At 38.4% G+C, this 19,900-nt stretch overlaps 2 protein-coding genes across 4 annotated transcripts in view; one reads left to right on the forward strand and one right to left on the reverse strand.

Annotated features, from left to right (window-relative positions):
* LOC107659008 (probable uridine nucleosidase 1) overlaps positions 1 to 1,103 on the forward strand; it is a 3,894-nt gene extending 2,791 nt beyond the window's left edge. For both annotated transcript variants that reach the window (XM_016447772.1, XM_016447773.1), the window contains 2 exons: positions 278 to 414; positions 502 to 1,103. In XM_016447772.1, the coding sequence (XP_016303258.1) occupies positions 278 to 414; positions 502 to 858 (494 nt within the window). In that variant the 3' untranslated portion in view covers positions 859 to 1,103. The remainder of the gene's footprint in view (positions 1 to 277; positions 415 to 501) is intronic.
* An 819-nt stretch (positions 1,104 to 1,922) lies between these two features.
* Positions 1,923 to 19,900, reverse strand: part of tmem131 (transmembrane protein 131) — a 48,371-nt gene continuing 30,393 nt past the window's right edge. The window contains exons 13-41 of one of the 2 annotated variants that reach the window (XM_016447804.1): positions 18,916 to 19,024; positions 18,680 to 18,833; positions 18,407 to 18,577; positions 18,160 to 18,270; positions 17,839 to 17,973; positions 17,006 to 17,110; positions 14,757 to 14,843; positions 14,257 to 14,409; positions 13,994 to 14,069; positions 13,778 to 13,892; positions 13,530 to 13,668; positions 13,308 to 13,417; positions 12,962 to 13,034; positions 12,654 to 12,805; positions 12,427 to 12,569; positions 12,118 to 12,301; positions 11,334 to 11,519; positions 9,786 to 9,941; positions 9,212 to 9,666; positions 8,902 to 9,086; positions 8,654 to 8,790; positions 7,677 to 7,798; positions 7,436 to 7,582; positions 7,172 to 7,325; positions 5,037 to 5,152; positions 4,775 to 4,862; positions 4,564 to 4,667; positions 4,335 to 4,477; positions 1,923 to 2,959 (exon numbers count right to left, since the gene is read on the reverse strand). In XM_016447804.1, the coding sequence (XP_016303290.1) occupies positions 2,699 to 2,959; positions 4,335 to 4,477; positions 4,564 to 4,667; positions 4,775 to 4,862; positions 5,037 to 5,152; positions 7,172 to 7,325; positions 7,436 to 7,582; positions 7,677 to 7,798; positions 8,654 to 8,790; positions 8,902 to 9,086; positions 9,212 to 9,666; positions 9,786 to 9,941; positions 11,334 to 11,519; positions 12,118 to 12,301; positions 12,427 to 12,569; positions 12,654 to 12,805; positions 12,962 to 13,034; positions 13,308 to 13,417; positions 13,530 to 13,668; positions 13,778 to 13,892; positions 13,994 to 14,069; positions 14,257 to 14,409; positions 14,757 to 14,843; positions 17,006 to 17,110; positions 17,839 to 17,973; positions 18,160 to 18,270; positions 18,407 to 18,577; positions 18,680 to 18,833; positions 18,916 to 19,024 (4,271 nt within the window). In that variant the 3' untranslated portion in view covers positions 1,923 to 2,698. Of the gene's footprint in view, positions 2,960 to 4,334; positions 4,478 to 4,563; positions 4,668 to 4,774; positions 4,863 to 5,036; positions 5,153 to 7,171; positions 7,329 to 7,435; positions 7,583 to 7,676; positions 7,799 to 8,653; positions 8,791 to 8,901; positions 9,087 to 9,211; positions 9,667 to 9,785; positions 9,942 to 11,333; positions 11,520 to 12,117; positions 12,302 to 12,426; positions 12,570 to 12,653; positions 12,806 to 12,961; positions 13,035 to 13,307; positions 13,418 to 13,529; positions 13,669 to 13,777; positions 13,893 to 13,993; positions 14,070 to 14,256; positions 14,410 to 14,756; positions 14,844 to 17,005; positions 17,111 to 17,838; positions 17,974 to 18,159; positions 18,271 to 18,406; positions 18,578 to 18,679; positions 18,834 to 18,915; positions 19,025 to 19,900 lie in introns of both variants that reach the window. The other variant, XM_016447803.1, reaches the window with a different exon arrangement.

Consider the following 19,900-nt stretch of genomic DNA (forward strand, 5'->3'; position numbering starts at 1 on the left):
GCGTGTTTAAATGAGGTGTTTTAGGAGGGCGTGGCAGAGTCTTAACTTTGATAAAGAATATCTCTTTGGGTTTGCGACTTTAGTCTTTGCAACTTCAGGGATCTTATCTATGCACAATCAGCTTGTAACACTCCAAAGAGAAAGGAAAACTTGAAATCGCATCATATGACCCCTTTTTAAATAAAACCAAGGCAGTGCCAACAACAGCACGTCAGGACACGTATCCCAATCAGGACGCTTTATACTGAGCTTCATCCGACCACTGTTCATTTTCCAGGCAAGGGAAATCTGACACCATCTGCAGAGTTTAATTTTAGTATGGATGCTGAATCAGCTTATGTAGTTTTGGAAGAATATACCTGCTCAACACACCTCGCAACCTGGGAGTTCACTTGCGGAAACAAGCTATCTTGGGTAAGAGCTGCCCATTGTGAGCAAAATCCATTCTACCATTGAATATATTTTAGGCCTGACTCATTTATGTGCTTAACATTTTTCCAGGAGTGTTTTGATGAGCTGGTCAATCAGGATACATCAGCTGCTCGATTCCTGAAGAAGATAACCTCCAAGTGCTGGGCCTACTCCAGAGAACCTCGCATCATCAACAAAGATTTGTTCTTTGGGCACGGGTTTGTACCCTACGACACCTTCGCTGTGGCAGCTTGTGTGGACAGCAGCGTGATCACAGAGAGTTTACAGTGTGCTGTACGTGTGGAGGTACAAGGTCAACTGGGACGAGGCATGATGGTTGTGGACCCAGCCAATACGCTAAAGAAAGACCATCTTGTCTTTGTGATGAGGACATGTGATCTTAAAAAGTTCAGCTTGATGCTGAAAGCAGCTTTACAAATAGCATAGAAATGCTTCTTTGCAATAGATTTGTATTACAAGATTTCCATTTTCAAATGTAGCATCCTTTGCACTTTATTGGTGCAACTAACCCTGTTCTGTTATCGTTCCAAACCAAAGACTCTTATTCATTTTCAAAACACAAAAGAAAATATTTGTAATAAAACCTAAGAGATTTCTACGGTGGGCCAGTAATGCATAACACAACGAAATCTCCACAACACAATGGAAACAAGCCACAACACAATAAAATTAGCACAGCACAATGGAAACAAGTCGTAACACAACAAAATTAGCACGACAATGGAAACAAGCCACAACACAACAAAATTTGCACAACACAATGGAAACAAACCACAAAACAATGAAATTAGCACAACACAATGGAAACAAGTCACAATATAAGGAAATTAGCACAACACAATGGAAATAAGTCGCAGCACAAGGAAATTAGCCCAACACAATGGAACAAGTCGCAACACGACAAAATTAGCACAACACAATGGAAACAAGTCACAATATAAGGAAATTAGCACAACACAATGGAAATAAGTCGCAGCACAAGGAAATTAGCCCAACACAATGGAACAAGTCGCAACACAACAAAATTAGCACAACACAATGGAAGCAAGCCACAACAATGAAATTAGTCTTTTGCATTGTGTTGTGGTGATTTCGTTGTGTTGTGCACTACTGGGCCACCGTAGATTCCTATCTGCACAACCAAAACTTTGATGCTTCAGAAATATAAACGTCATAAAAGTAATCCATATTAACCATTCATTGATCCGTTTAAATAAGGAAGAAAAAGCCTAAATTAATTCTATTCATCATATAAAGTGTCTCTTTTCAGAAGAATTCAATTAAACTTCTTGATTTATATGGATTGCTTAAAATATTTTTTTAATCTGTTTGAATCATCAAACTTTTGATTGCATGGACAGAAATATCCTTATTGATGTTTTGAAAATGTAAATCTAGGTTTAAAATGAGATGAGATGAGTAAATGACAGTTTTCATTTTTGGGTGAACTATCCCTTCAATTTAGGCAGAAATAAAATGAGAAGTCAATATTCTAGCCTGATATGTTTATTTCAACCAATGTGACCAAAACATTAACTCTAGAAGTGACAAATGAACGATGCACAGAACACATTTCAAGTTCTTTAAGCTCCCTCAAATTAAAAGCCAATTTCAGCAAATGAAGCTTTTCACTTTAAGCAGAGGGCAATTAAAATAAAAATAAAATCTGAATCCTGAATGCATTTACATTTGGCTTTGATTCAGAGGGGTTCAAATCAATGTGGTAATTGTAGTCTTGGCAACTACATGTATCTTTCCGAACATTAAATCAACCAACAAATACGGCCAGAAAATGCTCTAAAATGAATGAAAACATCTCAAACCAAAATGACAGCATTGTAGGAGTGGTGTTTTACACAAAGTGCTTATTTTAAGGTTGAGTAACACTGCATCTTGCATTTTAATACAGTAATACTGGACCAATACTTTAATATCACTCAAAATAGGGAATCTCTAAAATTGTAAAGAAAAACACCCCTACCAGGGCAATAGCATTAAGCCAATGTCTTCAATCTTTCATTCGCTTTGTTAGCTAAAATTGAACTTAAGGCATTTTTATGATACCCCACTAAAATAAATAGGATTGTATTTTGAGGGGGACTTGTAAATGCAACACTGGGTTTCCAGTGGACATTTGTACCATTACAATTCAAGATTTCTTCCAATCATTAAAATTATCTTGGTGTACAACATACTGTTCAACCAGGAAAAATAAAATAAGATTAGAAACCACTGCATTTTCTGTTGCCCAGTGGGCTGTTGTGTCTCAGATGCCGTTGTTGTTGTCGGGGCTGTTAGGCCAGGGCTCCGAGTTCCAGCGATTGAGTGAGGGAGACCACCCCATGCTCCAGGGGTTGTAGGTGCGGCCTATGTCATTGGGGGCAGGTGTGGGCGGCGCAGTGTGGCTAACCAAGTCAGGGAGAGCGGAGGAGGTAGGAGGACTGAAGGAGTGCAGGGTGGAGTCATTGCCAGTGGACCAGATGGACCTGCTGAAGGACCAGGGACTGTGCGCACTCCCCAAAATGGACTGAAGACAGGCAGAAAGAGAAAGATGATCATCTCATAGCCTGCAGAACTACCTTTATATACAGTCAGGGGTAATCTGAAACATGTTAAAGGTGGGGTAAGCGATTTCTGGTAGCCAATGTTGACATTTGAAATCACCAAAACAAACACTTTTGGGGGTCTCGCCCCTATTTTGATAGCTCCGCCCCACACATATGTACGCAACCCAGGCAACTATTAGTTCTGTGAAACAAAGCAAAACCAATGTTACACCGTGTCTACACCGGACGCGAGTAGTGCGGCGCGACAAAATGCTATGGAACTCATTATAATCAGTGATGCTGTCTACACCATAGACAAATCCCCGACAGAAAACTGCTGCTGCGTTCTATTCATGACGTATTGACACAAATTTCAAATGATTTTCAACGGTCGCTTTGTCGCGTCCAGTGTACTAGACAGACTTTAGCTGTTGCAGCGCACACGGTGTTACTCACCTATCGAGAAGAAACAAAGCAACCTCGGCGTCCGATCGCAGGCCTTCCGCTCCTTGAGTTCTCTCCAGTGCTGGAAAGCTGATCCGATATTTACACGGGTCCTACATCTTGCCTTATTGCCTTAAGCCTTCTTTTGTTCTGCAGATGTTTTCCTCTTGTTTTTTTATCCGCCATCTCTATCTTTCTGTCGCTCGGCTCGCTAATGTCCATCCTGTGCACTGAACGCTCTCTCCTCCACATCATGAGTAGACACGCCCCTTACTGCTGATTGGCTGCAAGTTTGTTTTGCTAGTTGGCCCGAATCAGTTTTCTAAAGCGTTTTTGAAAAATCGCTTACCCCACCTTTAAGCATCTGGCTTATTGTTACATATACACACTCTACTGTTCAAACGTTTGGGGTAAGTTAGTTTTCTTATGTTTTGTTTTTGAGAGAAGTCTCTTATTCTCACCAAGGCTGCATTTATTTGATCAAAACTACAAACAGTAATACCATTTAGCAGAATGGTTTGCAAGCAAAACAGACCCAGCAATACTGATGTGATGAGGTCACAGGTGTATTGTAGAGTATTTTACAATGGAATGGAAAGTTTAAAAAAAGCAGCATTTATTTAAAATAAAAATCTTTTGTAACATTATAAATGTTTTTACGGTCACTTTTGATAAATTTGATGCATCCTTGCTGAATAAATGTATTTAAAAAAACTGCTGATCCAAACATTTACAGTAGTGTGTAATGGTTCAAGATTAATCTGAAAATAACCTTGATATCAAAAAAGAAAAAAATGAAATGTCACTGTAATTTCTGTGATACTCCATGATCTTAGTGTTAATGTTCTCTTTGGGATCACAGGTGTCCATCTGAATGAGAGATGATAATGTGACAAGGAAGCGATATCTTACAGTTGTTGGAGTTGCTGGAGATCCAGTGCTGGTAGCCCAGGAATTATTTGGCTCAGTATCCCAGATGGACGGGGACATTGGAGTGTAGTCAGGCCAAATCTGCTGGGGCTCTGAACTCTTGGGAACAGTCATGCCTCTGAAAACTAATACAGAGAATAACCACAATATTGGATACATTGATTGCAATTTTATTTTAACATTTTGCATTTTATTTAAACATGTTGCATACCTCCAGAAAGATTAAGTGGGTTGTTGGGTCCAAAAGCAGAGAAAGCATTTACCGGTCCAAAACTGGGGCTGCTGGTGGTGTCTATTGGGCTCCACAGTTCAGAGCTAAAAGATTATAAATCTTTTTAGAAATCTTTTCCACAGTTATAAATATACTTGTAAAACAGATGAGAAAGAAGGTTAAGTGATGTTTCATTATGAAGCCACTGCACCTGTCAGATCCATCACTCTCCACTGATGTCATGTGAGATAGTGTCACCTTCCCTAGACTGTCAGCTTTACTAGCTGAACCACTGCCACCTGTAAAAACAACAGCACACCACTTGTATAACATTTACATGCAAATCTGTGGCAAGGGGCACTTTAAATCAGTGTTAAAATAATAATAATCAGTAATGTCCTCAAATTTCCTGTTCATGCACCACTACAAGTTGATCCATGTTCATCATCTTTATATTTAACATGCAAACTCACCAGGGCTTTTGTCATAGCCAGCAGCTACAGCTGCGAAAGTTGGATTTCCATTCTGACCAGGCAGAGAGGCCGAATTGGTGAGCTTATTCCCTGGAGCCTTCTTCAAATTAGCCTCACTATAATATTATGCAAGAAAAACAATGTCACTCATGTATTTTCCAACTTGATAACCAAGAAATGCCTTGATGCCAATACCCCAAATGCAGGTTCTAAAACTAACATTTAGCCACACTGTCCAATAACCAGTGACTTAAGAAAATTTACTGGCCAAAAATACTTTTTAACGACTATGAAACGGTATGTGCATTATTTCATTAAAAAAAAAAAAAAACATTGGGGGGAAACACTTAATTGCAATTATTATCAATAAAAAAATAATATATTATTATTATTAATAAAAATACTATTTTATTTATTATAATTAATAAATTAATACACAAAACGATCACTATAATACTACTGAATTTTAAAAGTACTTTGTGATAATAATAATAATTATTATTATTTTACATAACAGTACAATTACAATTCTAACATTTATTGTTGTTTTTCCTTGAATTTCAGATGTTAAACCTTTGCTTTTTCTTTGGCAAAAAACAACAGGGAAACATCTTTTGAAATGCCTTTCTTTTGAGAGATTTATAAACACTTCTCATTTCAATTTTGGGAAGATGCTTGGCACATGTTGTATTTTCAAATGCATGTTATAAGCGACTCAAACTCACACTCAGCACTTGCAGACTGTTTGTGTGGAGCAGCATTTACTTCAAAGCAGCATTACTCACATGAAAAGATCACACTTCAAAGGGGTCATATGACGTTGCTAAAAAGAACATTATTTGGTGTATTTGGTGAAATGCAATGCGTTTATGCGGTTTAAGGTTAAAAAAACACATTATTTTCCACATACTGTACATTATTGTTGCTCCTCTATGCCCCGCCTTTCTGAAACATCGATTTTTACAAAGCTCATCGTTCTGAAAAGCGAGGTGTATGCTGATTGGCCAGCTATCCAGTGCATTGTGATTGGCCGAATACCTCAAGTGTGTGACGGAAATGTTACGCCCCTTACCATACTGTGATGCTGTATCCCGGCGTGACGAGACAAAACCAATAAAACCCATTACAAACGAGGCATTTGTTGCATCCAATTGGGAAATAATTACGGCCGAGTCTTAACTTTTTTAAAGAATATCGCTTTAGGTTTGAGACTTTAGTCTTTGCAATTTTAAAATTATTTTAAAATTAAGTCTTTTAAAATTCTGGCAGTTTAATGCCTACAAAAATGGCTGGTAGGGACTACAACAAGTTACTAAACCCCACCCTCAGGAAAAGGCAGCAAAGGGGGAAGAGAAAACTAGAGGTGCACGTAAAAATCTGTTCATATATGAATCGCGATTCTGTCTTCTAACGATTCTAATGGATTCACAAGTTTCAAAATCAATGTTCAAAAGCAGCGGTTCTCAATACTGTTCCTCGCACGATCCTCTTCAATAATATCCTCTGCTTCTCAATCGGGCTCAAACTGATAAGCGATATTAACGATGCCATTGTTTACAATACAACCGGAGCACAAGCCGCTGAAGTGAGGGCCGGGACGCTTAGACGCGCACTAGGTGGTCACAACACACTGGGCTAGCTAACCAATCAGAGCCCATCGCCTATTTCTGAGGGCGGGGCTTCATAAAAACAGGAAAAGATCAGCCCATTTCTCAGAGAATGGACAGAGCTGTGTGGAATAAAGGTAAATTATGTGAAAAATTATGCGTTTTTAAAAATTTTTTTTTTTAAACGAAGCATTAACATGTTAGACTGCACCCCATAAACACAATCAAGCCTAGAAAAAACCCAGTGAACCACCCCTTTAAAACACGCAGCGCATCAGATTACATATTTAAATAATTACAACAGTCTTTGGGATTTTATTTTTGTGCTAAACAATGTCGTGTTCTCAGGCATTGTAAGAATTAATGAAAAAAAGTAATTACCAGCCAACTGGGGAGTAAAATTTTTTTCGTATACTCGCCAATGCTGATTTTTATTCACATTTGGCACTTGCAAAGTGTTATTTTAGGCCCTACCCAAATGTGTTCTATTATTACGTGCACTTCAAAGCACACGCCCATTAAAGTTACCTGCTGGTGTGGGGCACACTGCCATAGCTTCCACGAGGCACCAGGCTAGGGGAGGTCGGGGGTGGTGAACAGGTTCTGGACATGACTGAACTGGAGCCTTTCAGGAAGGGGTCTGCATGCATGGTCTGCATAGATATCTGTTGAAGACTGTCCACTGCTAATAAAATGTATGACACAAATATTTAGATACTTAGATAAGAGTACATAAAGTAACAAACTGACTCATAATGGAGTACAGGTTATGCTTCCAGTTTCATTGCTTACGGTTGCTAGTTTTAAGAGGAACATCCCATTCTGGTGGGGACTCTTTCTCTCCTTCTGATCCGCTGCTATGACCCAATTCCTGCATGGAGCCATTGACTACAAACTTTCCAAGCGGAGATGGCCGATCATCACCCATCTTCCCACTGACTACTCAGGCAGACAGAATAAAAGTGGTTTCAAAATGGTTTCTAGAGTTAACGGATTCAAAAGTTGGGTGGAAACGCTGAAATCTGACACTTACTTTTGCTCAGAGCTCGTGGTTTGGGGACACTGTGAATTCCTGTATTGGCGAGGGTTTTGGTGAAGGTCTTGCGCTGCTTATCCTGTTTTTCCAGGGGAGTGACGTAAGGGAGTTCTAGGGAGCTGTATAGAAAAAAATTAAGACACTGATATTAAAAAAGATTCAGAGTGAGAGTAATGATGGAGATGGTGAAGATCACCTATGCAAGTCTGATGCAAAGTGATGATTAACCATTCTAGAATGGTTCACTGGAAACCTCAAGTCCTTCAAGATGAAGCACGTCATTTCTGTGTCACTAGAAGCACCTCGGGTCGCTCAAATAAAATTTGAGACCCCTCTTGAAGAACAAACAGGTGTGCTGCATTTTTTAACAAAACGTGTCCAAAGTTCATTTGGAGTCCAATTTGGCATTTCGAAATAGCTCAAGAGCATGAATTTCCTGTCTCTTATTAGCTGTTGAACTTTGTCAAACTGCCATTGGTCCATGATGTTTACATAATAGGTTGATGTGCTCTGGGGCTCCACTTTATTTGACATAAAATATATTCTTTACAGCGAAGTTGTCAATGCACTGGAAAAATACTGTATAGTTGAAATTGAAGTTGAACTTTGCGATACGGACTCTTTTTTTGTTTTGTTTAATACTGTAAAGCAGTTTAAGCCATTTTTATTAAAGCACTATATAAGTAAACAAGACTTGACTGGAGTGCTGAATTGCAGAGCTGGTGAAAACATATCCACATCCCTATGATCAGATGCTTTCCTAACCGCTCTTTTCTCACTGCTGTCATTATTGTGGTGTGTTTGTTGTATTATTGAAAGGATAGCGTGCAGCACATATTAAAATATTCATCTAAGCACAGCTCCCAGCAGAGCGGCACATGGCAATGCAGACATATCCTACCTCTTCACCATCAGTATCAGGGCCTAGTGACACAGAAATCACACGTCACCTTCAGTGACAGCTCTGAACAAACCTGGATTTTTCCACTTGATTCTCCTTCTTTGTGGTTGGTTGTTTCTTAGTTTTTGGTTTAGCGGGGGAAGGAGTAATTTCTTCTCTTTCTTTTCCATTGTCCACTGACACAGATTTTCCTTTCATCTTCACTGGCTCCTGGTTAATAAGACAAATTATAGTCAGACAGTGCATTTAGAATGTACATTTTAGAGCAAGTTTGTTTTGGGATTTTCTCTGGTGGGTCTAGCATGTTTCACGTGTATGTACCTCTTTAATATTGGCCTCCATGTCTGGGTTGGAGGTCTCTGTGGTAGTAGAAGAGCTGTCATCGTTGTCTGCCAGTGGCTCTTTTAAATCTTCTCCTTGAGTCTTTCCCTTTGTTTTCCTCTCTTTCTCCTCTTTCTTTTTAAGAGCTTTTGTTTTATTCTTCACTTTCCCTTTTGATTCAAGCACTGAAAAACAAGTAAATTAACAGAAATTCTATTGTGCATTTCGCAATTTACACTGACCTCTGGGACAAACACCTGGCATGATAAATTAATCTATATTGTTATGCTGATATATTGTCATATATTACCTTTGTTTTGTGAAGGCTGTTGTGAATTGTGTTCTGAAGACACGTTATTGGCAGGAGACTCAGGCCTGTCGAGGTCTTTATCCATGGCTGCCAGAAGTCGGTTGTAATCCTGTTCCTCTGTACTGTTGGCCCTTGTGCTGTTGGACTGTGAGGGTCCTGAGCTCGGAAGGTCCTCCAGGAGGCCTGAGCCCTGCTGCTGCTGTTTGGAACTCCGGGCCTTTCGATTAGTTAGCTGGCTCAGTCCTTGGCCACTATCTTTATTGAGCGGAAAGCTGGAGGAGGGTTGCATAGATCCAGAGCGGCCTGAACCAGATCTGGGCTTGCTGTCTGGCAGAACACCATTGCTGTTGGAACTGGAGTGCGGACCACCCTGCCGACCCCCAGCCCTCCCGCCACTGCTTGACCCGTACATTCCTCTTGTCGAGTTCTGGTTTGAGTCGGCAAAATCATTCAAGCTGCAACAGATCAAATGCATTTTGTAAAGCATCTTACATAAAATGCGAATCAAATAAGAATGATCACTTCTTTATAAATGAAAGGACATAAAATAAAAAAACCCTAAATCATCACTCACTTAGCATCACTTTGAATTCGTACAATTTCCCTGAGATCAAATGGTTTTCCAGTCTCCATGGGAGAGTTGGATTCCACAGACATCCGTCGTTTGAAAGGCTCCCATATTCCCTGGGCCTCCAGATAGGCAGTAGCGATGACCAGCAGGAACATGGAGCTAGAGAAATATCAGACTGTTAATCATCCACAGAAAGAGAGACAAGTACGTTATTAATCTCACGTGTTTAAAACGTAGGAATATTATACATGAAATAGAATTAGAAAAATATTCCTAATACAATATAAACACAATGCACAACTTACATAATATCTATAAGCAAACATTTGTTTAAAGGGGTCATGAACTGCCTTTGTTTTTTATTTTGTACTGTTCTCTGAGGTCCACTTATAATGTTATCAAGATAAAAAACAATCATAATTTAGAAGTAATAGGCTATTTTCTGTCCTGTTTTGACCCTCCTCATTAGAACGCTGTTTGAAGAGGTGTGGCGGATTGTAGACTCAAAGGAAACGCCCACTGCTATAATTGGCTAACAGTTGTGTATGTTTCACAGCCGGCATCCTTCATAGATGGATGCTGCTGTGATTTAGGTTAAAAACGCAAAAATACTCATATCAAACGATCTGTTTAACAGACAAAGCAATAGTGATCACGTAATTAAGAGAGTTACTCACACTTGTGTGGTGCAACATCAGATAGTCGGCACAGCTTCGTCTTTTAGTTTCAATCTTTCTGAAAATCCTGTGTCGAATCCGCGGTAAAATTAAGTGAACAAAGGACCAAGTTCTTAATGACACCGTCTGGCACTTCATTAAAAATAAAGTTCTTCATATAAATTTATTGTTTGGTTTCTGCATATACCTGCCTTTGCTGCTCTTGTCATTACCTACTACATGCGCGAATCGGTGGGCGGGGCTAAACAGGCAGTGATGTAGAAGCAGGCATTGATCCTCTTCTGCTGAGGCAGTGGAAGTGAACAAAGGACCAAGTTCTTAATGACACCGTCTGGCACTTCATTAAAAATAAAGTTCTTCATATAAAGTTTATTGTTTGGTTTCTGCATATACCTGCCTTTGCTGCTCTTGTCATTACCTACTACATGCGCGAATCGGTGGGCGGGGCTAAACAGGCAGTGATGTAGAAGCAGGCATTGATCCTCTTCTGCTGAGGCAGTGTTTAACCACACTATTACGTCATAAAATGGCACATTCCACAACTTGTCATTTTGGCAGACTGGCTTCAATATAAGCTGTTTTTAGACTAACCACATGACATCTTATTTATCAAAAGATCAAGGGAATTTGGATTTCTCAGTTCATGACCCCTTTCACATAACTTTCTCTAGTCTAGGTTTTTTTTTTTTTATAGAAAGAAACCCCATAAATCTGCAAAAAGCAGTGTAGACAGTCAATTCTAAACATCAGATTCAAAAAAACAAATCAGAATTGTGTGCCGTGTAAACAAAGGCATCGTTTTGGTTGTGTAATGTTTATAAGACAGGGTTTAGACTTTCTTAGCCATCAGGTGATCAGATATGAGAAATCAGACCTCATAATGAGGGAGACGATGATGTAGAGCTCGAGCTCCCAGTTGGGTCGGGGAAGGGTCTCAGCACACACTGCCAGCATGTGATATGGCAATGATGCATTCAGCACAAACACAAACACTGAACCCCCCGCAGTTACCAACTTCAGCTCCCGGATCACTCTGGATGATGTGAAATCTGGTGTAAACCTGTATGAATTCACAAGACAGAAGAGAGTTAATAATCTTACTCCAACTGTTACTCAGAAACCATTCTAATATGCTGATTTGGTGCTCAATTATTGCTACTCTATTAAAAAAGGGTCTTATTATTGTCAATGTGGAAATCTTGATGCATTTTTATGATACATGATACATAAGATTCTTTGATGAATAAAAAAAATTTAAAAAGAACAGCACTTATTTCTAAACATTCTAAACATCTTTACCGCTACCTTCAATCAACTTGTGGCATCATTGCTGAATTAAAGTATTAATATTACTTACCCCAAATATTTGAATAGCAGTGCACGAATGAACACTGATAATATCAAGATAATCAATTACATATTAAAATGTATTCAAATAGAACTTAAAATAAATTGTAATATTACTGGTTTTACTAACTTTTTGATCAAATAAATGCAGACTTGGTGAGCATAACATAACAGCATTTGAACATAACATAATTATTAAAATAATAATAATAATAATAATAATAGCTATTCCAAACATTTGACCAAAAGAAATCAGAAAACCTCACAGTGCTGCACTGGTACTTAAAAAAAGTAACCATGAAATCACTTACAGTATGACGAGGTCTTTTGAAGTGTTTGGTTTGAGTGCAAATTCTTCACAGTTGAGAACTTTGAAGCCATAACCCTCACATGCATTGCCACTGATCTCCATAGATCGGATGTTAATTGGAAGAAGCCCTGTGTTCTCCAACCTGAAAGTCCTTCGAAGAGTGAAGTTTGGTTCCTCGGCTTTAGCTTGAAGAAATTAGCAATACAGACATTTAGTAAGCATAAGTAGTATGTAAACAGAAAGGTACAGAATCTCAAACTAGTTTATAACAATGAAAACATCTGAAATTTGATTTCATTTTGACACTTACCTTCTGAACAGTCTTTGAGAAATGCCTCGGTGAGCTTAAACCTCAGAGAGCTGCCGAGACCTGGGGCTTTACCAGCCAGTCTCAGACTCTCTGTGGTGCCTTGACCATGAACCATGATCAAGTCTACTACTGTCAAGTTGTTCCTGTGCAAACATGACAAGGTTAATGTACAACAGTACTCTCACACCATTCTATTTTCAGCATTCATTTTGGCAAACTAAGTTTACCTGACCACTAGCAGAGAAGAGACCCTGTGATTGGTGATGGGTCTAAACCTCACGTTGAAGGACTTTACCTCCCCAGGCATAAGGAGCATGTTGTATACATAGGGCCGAGTTAAACCTTCAACAAATCCTGTGGAACTCTTCATCACTGAAGACTGACACACATACAGAAATCATTAGCAGCATAAAGATACACCATAACCACTGTACAGCAATTCTAGTAAAAGTAAAACTGATTAAATTAAACAACAAAATGTCACTACATTGTTACAATACATGGTTTTTATGTATTTTATGTCCTTGTTACTTACATGATTTTTATAAACCTGGAATTCCAGTGTATTCGTGTCAATGTTGATGTTAGACAACCTTCCTAAAGGAAACCTTTAAGAACAGCAAAAAGACATCAGATGAAATCAGTATTAGTGCTACATGATATTGCAAAAATACTGACATTTAAAATGAAAAATACAGGATTTTCACAAGATAACTTAAATAGCTCTATTTTTCTCAATTGAATTAGCTAGCTAGATTTTGTTTTTATAATATCACACTTGCTATTTCTCACAGACAATATAAATAGGTCTTCATACATGAAAACACATCACATCATATATAGGGGTCTATAACTGGTTTAGTACATAGGAAGTGCCTTACCTGTCAGCAAGTCTGCCTGTGAACACTGAGGGATTCGGGTAAAGAGCCAAAGGAAGAACCTGAACGTAGACTGGGACATCGGCTGAGTTTTCTAGAATCACTTCCTCTTCCTACAAAGACACAAGTTCAGGTCAATGTATTTGACTTGAGGGAAAATACTATAGTTGATTTAAACATGCTAAAATGTGTTAAAGTGAGCTGAGTTGATGTGTATACACTCACTGATGAGCTGTCGGTGTTTGTGAGAGGAAAATGAATCTGTTGTGATGAGTTGACCAGCGAGGGCCATGTGAGCTGCGCTAAGATCTTGGCCTGCACATTCTTCTGCAGATCTGTGTTCACTTCAAAGAAAGCTTCAACCCTAAACAAACAAGAGAATCATATCAAAGATACTATGCATCTACTGCACGGTAATCGAAAACCATCTAACCATCTAATCTAAGGTTTAAAGCAAGATGTATCGGACTCACTCAAGGCCTGATTGCTCTTTGAGCTCTCGCCATCTTTTCAGGAGCCGCTGATGTAGATCTACATCAGCGTCCCATATGTCCTCCTGCATAATTAAACCATGGGGCCTGGATTCAGCTGCAGGAAAAACACACACACACGAGGAGTATTCAATGAAACCCATGCATTAAAAAAACAAGTAAATTAGGAAAAAATACTTTGATGTACAGAAAGCATACATTTTAATACAAACGGTAATCCCACATAACAGTGATCACCACACTGCAAGCTGGCATCAAAATAAATGTTTGCTATCTGGAAAAGGAGTAAAAAAAAACTAAAATTAATTTTTTAGGACAAAAAACATCTGATTCATCCAAAATTATTCTACATTGTACTATTGTAGTTATAGCATAAAACAAACTGAGCAAACTGTGGGCAGGTGCATTTATGTGAGGGTAGATTTAGTATAGCATTATAGTGTTGTAATTGGGCCTGGCACCTTGGACTTTCGTCTGGGTTCCAACTCCACTTTGTTATTGCGAAGTCGTTTGAAGTAAAACCGGACGTCCTCTGTGAGAGAGCGAATTTGCTGAAGCCTAACTTTCTGTGAGAATGAACTCTGTATGCTAAATCCTTGGTGAACAACTTTTCCCTCCATAAAAAAAAAACACACAGTAAAAATATTCTAAAATGCTAAACCTAATGAATGGTCTGTTGTTGTTTCAAAATAACAGTGGTTTGCAAAACAGGTTGTGTTAGCACATGGCACTGGACACAGGGAGTGGTGTTCAAACAGTGCCTGGGGGTAAAAGCAAGGATGAATCACACATGCTCACATTACATGTGTCTTCATTACTTTGAAATCTCAATGAACAGGTCATTTTGAATGATTATTTAAAAAGAATAGAGACAAAAGAATACTTATGACTTATGATTTTGAAAAGGACACTGAGGATTAAAAAAACAAAAAAAAAAAGATAGAGAAGTGATTTTACTTACCGGGAATGAAGGAGGAAGAATGATTTGTTTAGGTGAACAGCTTAATGTTCCTACTGCTATGAGAGCCTTTACAGGGATGGTCAGTATCTGAAATAGACACAGATAAACTGAAGGCTTGGAAAGCATTGCTCATTTGTTTCCACTGCGGTGTTAAAAATATGCCACTTTCATACATGTGTAAATGGGTCTGTGTGACAACACCGTAACTGATTTATAAATGAAAACATTCTATTTGTTTTTTACATAATTCTTATATACTCATATATCCACATGCACTTACATATATACATATATATATATACATATATACACATACATATAAAAAAACTTGACAATGGAAAATACTTGATCATACCCTTAAAGAAATGACTGTAAATGAGTCATATTAACAAAAACAATGCATCACATTCTGAACTTTTATTACAGGAGCATACACAGTGCATATTTTAAAATACCTTGAACCATGAAACTTTCAAGTACCAAAACCCTGAACCCTCAGTGGTAGAGCATTCCGTTAGCAACGCAAAAGGTCGTGGGTTCGATTCCCAGGGAACACACATACTGGTAAAAAATGTATAGCCTGAATGCACTGTAAGTCGCTTTGGATAAAAGCATCTGCTAAATGCATAAATTATCAATTATAATTATTATTACATTTATTATTAATTAAATTATTATTATAAATTAAATTAAATTAATTATAAATTAAATTAAATAAAGTTCTATGTTACTTTGCTTATGGTTTTAGTCATATTTAGTCATGTTTTCGCAGCAGTGTGTAAAATCCAAAGTGTTTCCACACTTGGGATTCAAAACGTGAAGGTGCAGAAAGAATTCTCGAAGAGGTTTGATCCTCTGTCATGGCTTTGCTTTCTCGCGCCGGCTTGAAACGTATACGACGTCATTTAATGCAGCGGCACTGCGCATGCAGACCGCTCGTTGTATGACAAAGCACCGCGAGAGCTACAGAGAGCAGATGGCTCTGCATGCTTTCGAATCGCTCTCGCGGTACTTTGATGTCATACGGCGATTGGTCCAAGTAGGTATAACTGCAGACCGGAGATCTCCAAAATGGGGCGGGGTCTCTTCACGCAAAGAATTTCACCATTGGCTCTGGCTTCGGACAATTGTTATTGACTTACATTTCAAAATAAAACTTTATAAATTAAACATTGTTTCTAGTTGATCTAAAATAAAATATGCTATATAAATAAATATTCTCCGTGAGAGTAGAGCCCAAAGCTCGTGGCCAGTGGTGTTCGGACTGGAGTTTAAACCTTTGCTTAATGATGTAAACGGGAATCACCCACGAGCTCTCCCACAAGCCGTCAGCTCAGGGGAAAGATTTTACTCTATCGCTTTGTTCCAAGCAACGGGGGCAGTCTCATATCGCATAATCTTATTAACTTTAATTGACACAACCAATAAAAACTTTTGAATCAGCTGTGGGGCAGTTTGCACTGAAGTGGATTGGGGGAAAATATTGTGCATGCGTGTCATGTGCCTGTCTGTTAATGGGAGGAAGCCACGCCCTATTTTGGAGCTCCCACCCCGTTTTGGAGTTCCCGCCCCCATTTGGAGATCTCAGGGCTGCAGTTATACCCTTCTCGGATTTTCTCCCAACTGTTCTCCTCCACTTAAGACATAAACTGTGTTTAAGTAAATACTCTCCAAGCCGGCCATATCAACACTTTAATTGACACAACCAATAAAATCTTTAGAATCAGCTGTGGGGTGGAGTTTGCACTGAAGTGGATTGGGGGGAAAAAATTGCGCATGCGTGTCATGTGCCTGTCTGTCAATGGGAGGAAGCCACGCCCTATTTTGGAGCTCCCACCCCGTTTTGGAGTTCCCGCCCCCATTTGGAGATCTCCAGGCTGCAGTTATACCCTTCTCGATTGGTCTGGGCGCTGCTGCTTCATGTCGAACACACCTATACATTTAACGCCCTCTGTTGGAATAAAAGCGCTAACTTCTCCCGACCACCTCTTAGGAAAAGTAAAATAATTAAATACAGAATCTATCTCTGATTCTGAGATAAACCAATCGATTTTTAAATAGTTTTTAAAAAAATCGCGAAAGTTAGGTGAATCGATTTTTTCTCCCACCCCTAACATTTATCAATGGTATTACTTATTTTAAAGTTCACAGATCCCCCTCCTCGAGCACCAGCTTTGGCACAACAACCAGCACCATTTTTGTGGAAAAGAAGAACAGAGGTAACAGTGTTTTCTGGATGAAACACATACCTCATAGTCTGTTGTAATATGTATGGCTCCATCATATATTCCCTCTAGAGCTTTTGCCACCAAAGTGACTTTAAACGCTGCGTAGTAGCCTGAGGCTAAAATGACCTGTGAGGAAACAGACATGCAATACGGAGTTATGAACCCTTACATGTTCTGTAGCAATCCTGCTTTTCCTAAACAAATGCACACACATACTCCAATGTAAGTTTATTTTGAAGTATACAAAAGACAGTGGTCTAACTGAAACATTTCTATGCACACTGGCCCACTCGGTTTACATTGCCTTACTTTGGGTCTTTGAAAAATGTCTAAAACAATGTGTTTGCTTGCAGTAACCCAAAACCACAAATTTTGCAACACTTGCAAACCACAAGTACGGACATGCAAAGATTCCACCGGAAGTCCTATGACTGCCTGCAGATATAATACAATCTGTACAATCTGAGATAGCCATGTATGGAGTTATGTTTAAAATTTTTTAAATCTGCAACATTTTCACTGACATAAATAAAGATCATAAAAAGTTTACAATACATAACAGTTTCATAAAATAAAATGTTATCAATGTTTATTGTAGGAGAATATGTCATTTCAGTTCTTTTTTACATACATTATTTTGCATTGAAATTTCAACACTACTCAGCGTCCCCTATTTTATATGTGGATTATAAATCCTTATCATATTTGTTATGAGATAGAGTTATTATTCTTAGTTAATGAACATTCCAGCATAAAGACAAGCTGTGCCCTGTGTAATGCTGTCCAAATGACTCTGATGTGCTATATATACGTTTTGGTAACAGACCGTAAAGGAGTGTTAAATATGCTCTTACGGTTTTGTATTGGGCGGCTGATGTGTTCTGGAGCTCTTGTGTTCTGCTCAGTGCTATACTTCTGTTCCCTCTTTCTGTGTTAAGCAACTCCATTGACAGACTGTCTCCTGTCACCAACCATGACTTTATCTCCAACTGTAAGGACAGAGAAATCTCTATAATGTATATAATCTATATGATTCTCTATAATTTATTTATAGAGAAAAAGCCACATCTACATCATTGCTCACTCCAGTAATGTCTCAAAAACTTAAACAGAACTGCTATTTTTTTATTCAAATGACAAAATGTCACACTGTACTGAACATGATGACCTTGTACCTCAATTGGATTGCTGTTGACCACCACAAACACTAAACTGCTGGTGTCTGTAGCACTAAGAACACCAAAGTCTAGGATGTGCTCTCGAAGACAGGGAGGAAGAACAACGGGCTGTTAAGTAAGAAAGAAAAGACAAATCATGGCCAAGCAATCTCTAAAATTATACAAATAAATTTCACAATATCTAAAATTCATAATTAGGTTACATTAGTGACATTTTGTCACATGTAGGCTGTTTCTAACATACCTCCAAGAAGCCTGTGTAGGCCCTGACTGGCAGGTGGAATTTAGAAGCATTAGTGATGAGGAGAATGTTGCTGTCGATGTGGATGGAGGGTCGCACTGGTCGAAACAGAAGGGAGAAAATATAGCGGGACTCATGGGGAGGGATAAGAACTGGTGTGCTGAAATTACGCACCTGTTAAAAAACAAACAAATATTTTAATTCAACACTATAAAGAGGTTTTCTGCTGACAAAAATGTGATCACCCGCATCCAGAGGCTAGAAAAAATTGCTTACATTGAACATAGTCTTGGCTTCATCTGGAAGTGACACGTTGTGGATGCGTATGGCAAAGTTGAAAGTATTGGTGAGGTAGATGGGCCTGTCCACTGGATCTACAGGACTGTCTCTGATGTGGAACAGGGTGGCTGTGTGGTCGAAGCCCAGGTACCTGGAAACGGTGAGCATAAAAACATTGTGAACTAGTTACAAAACTGTATACATATGCTGGTGAACTGGTGAAGAAATCTTACCCTTCTAAAACCTCAGCTTGGTAAGGGATTTCAAGTTTTGAGTAGCTTTTCTCTTTTGCCTTCACTGTTATTTTTCCAGAAAACTGGTCTGATCTTCTTGCTTTTGAAGCTGGAATGTAAAAAAACACCATGAACATTTCTGTAGTTGTATCTGTAAACAAACATTTTGTTCCATGTAAAACAATAACTACTGATGTCTTAAAATAAATCAAGAATGAAAGAGCTTTGGTAACATTGTAAACAGACTTCAATTGCTTTGATGTCACCAGACCAAGTTATTACTAGGTCTACATACTGTAGTGTAGAGTATGGACTTTTGCACTAATCAACATGCACATGATTATTACAGAAACTTTATGAACTTTTGACTGATTTACTAACTATCAAATCACTACAGAGAGGTGTGTGATAGATAGGATAATTTATATAAGAGTAGGGATGCAACGATTATAGATTTTGTTGGTACGATTATTGTCTGAGGAATAATCACGGTTTCACTGTTATGACGATTATTATGCATTTATTCATTTCACAAAATTATTAATGTATAAAATCAAATGGACACTCTTTAGATAATAAAGTGTTATTTATTGCTGCCTTTAGAAAGAGAAATAACACAGTAACCAATAATACAGCACAAAATAATAATAATAAAGACAAACAAAAGTCCATCTCTCCAATTGGAATTAAAAAGGTGACCTCTGCTCTGTAAACATCCATGTCAGTATTTCCATTTTGAAAATAACTAATGAAAATAGATCACAAAAGTATTTAGTGTTTTCAGTTTGTACATTCTTTACATTTCTTTTGGACCTGAGGCAGAAAACTGGAAACATGGTGAAAAAAAAAATCTTGTTGGTTTTTGACTTATGTATAATACTATAAAAGGGATAATAGATAACAATGTTACTAAGTATTATTAATATAGGACTATTGACTTTATTTATCCCACAGGGGAAACTATTAATAATCAGGGGAATAAACT

The sequence above is a fragment of the Sinocyclocheilus anshuiensis genome, unplaced genomic scaffold (assembly GCF_001515605.1).
Source record: "Sinocyclocheilus anshuiensis isolate Anshui unplaced genomic scaffold, SAMN03320099.WGS_v1.1 scaffold311, whole genome shotgun sequence".
Lineage (NCBI taxonomy): Eukaryota > Metazoa > Chordata > Actinopteri > Cypriniformes > Cyprinidae > Sinocyclocheilus > Sinocyclocheilus anshuiensis.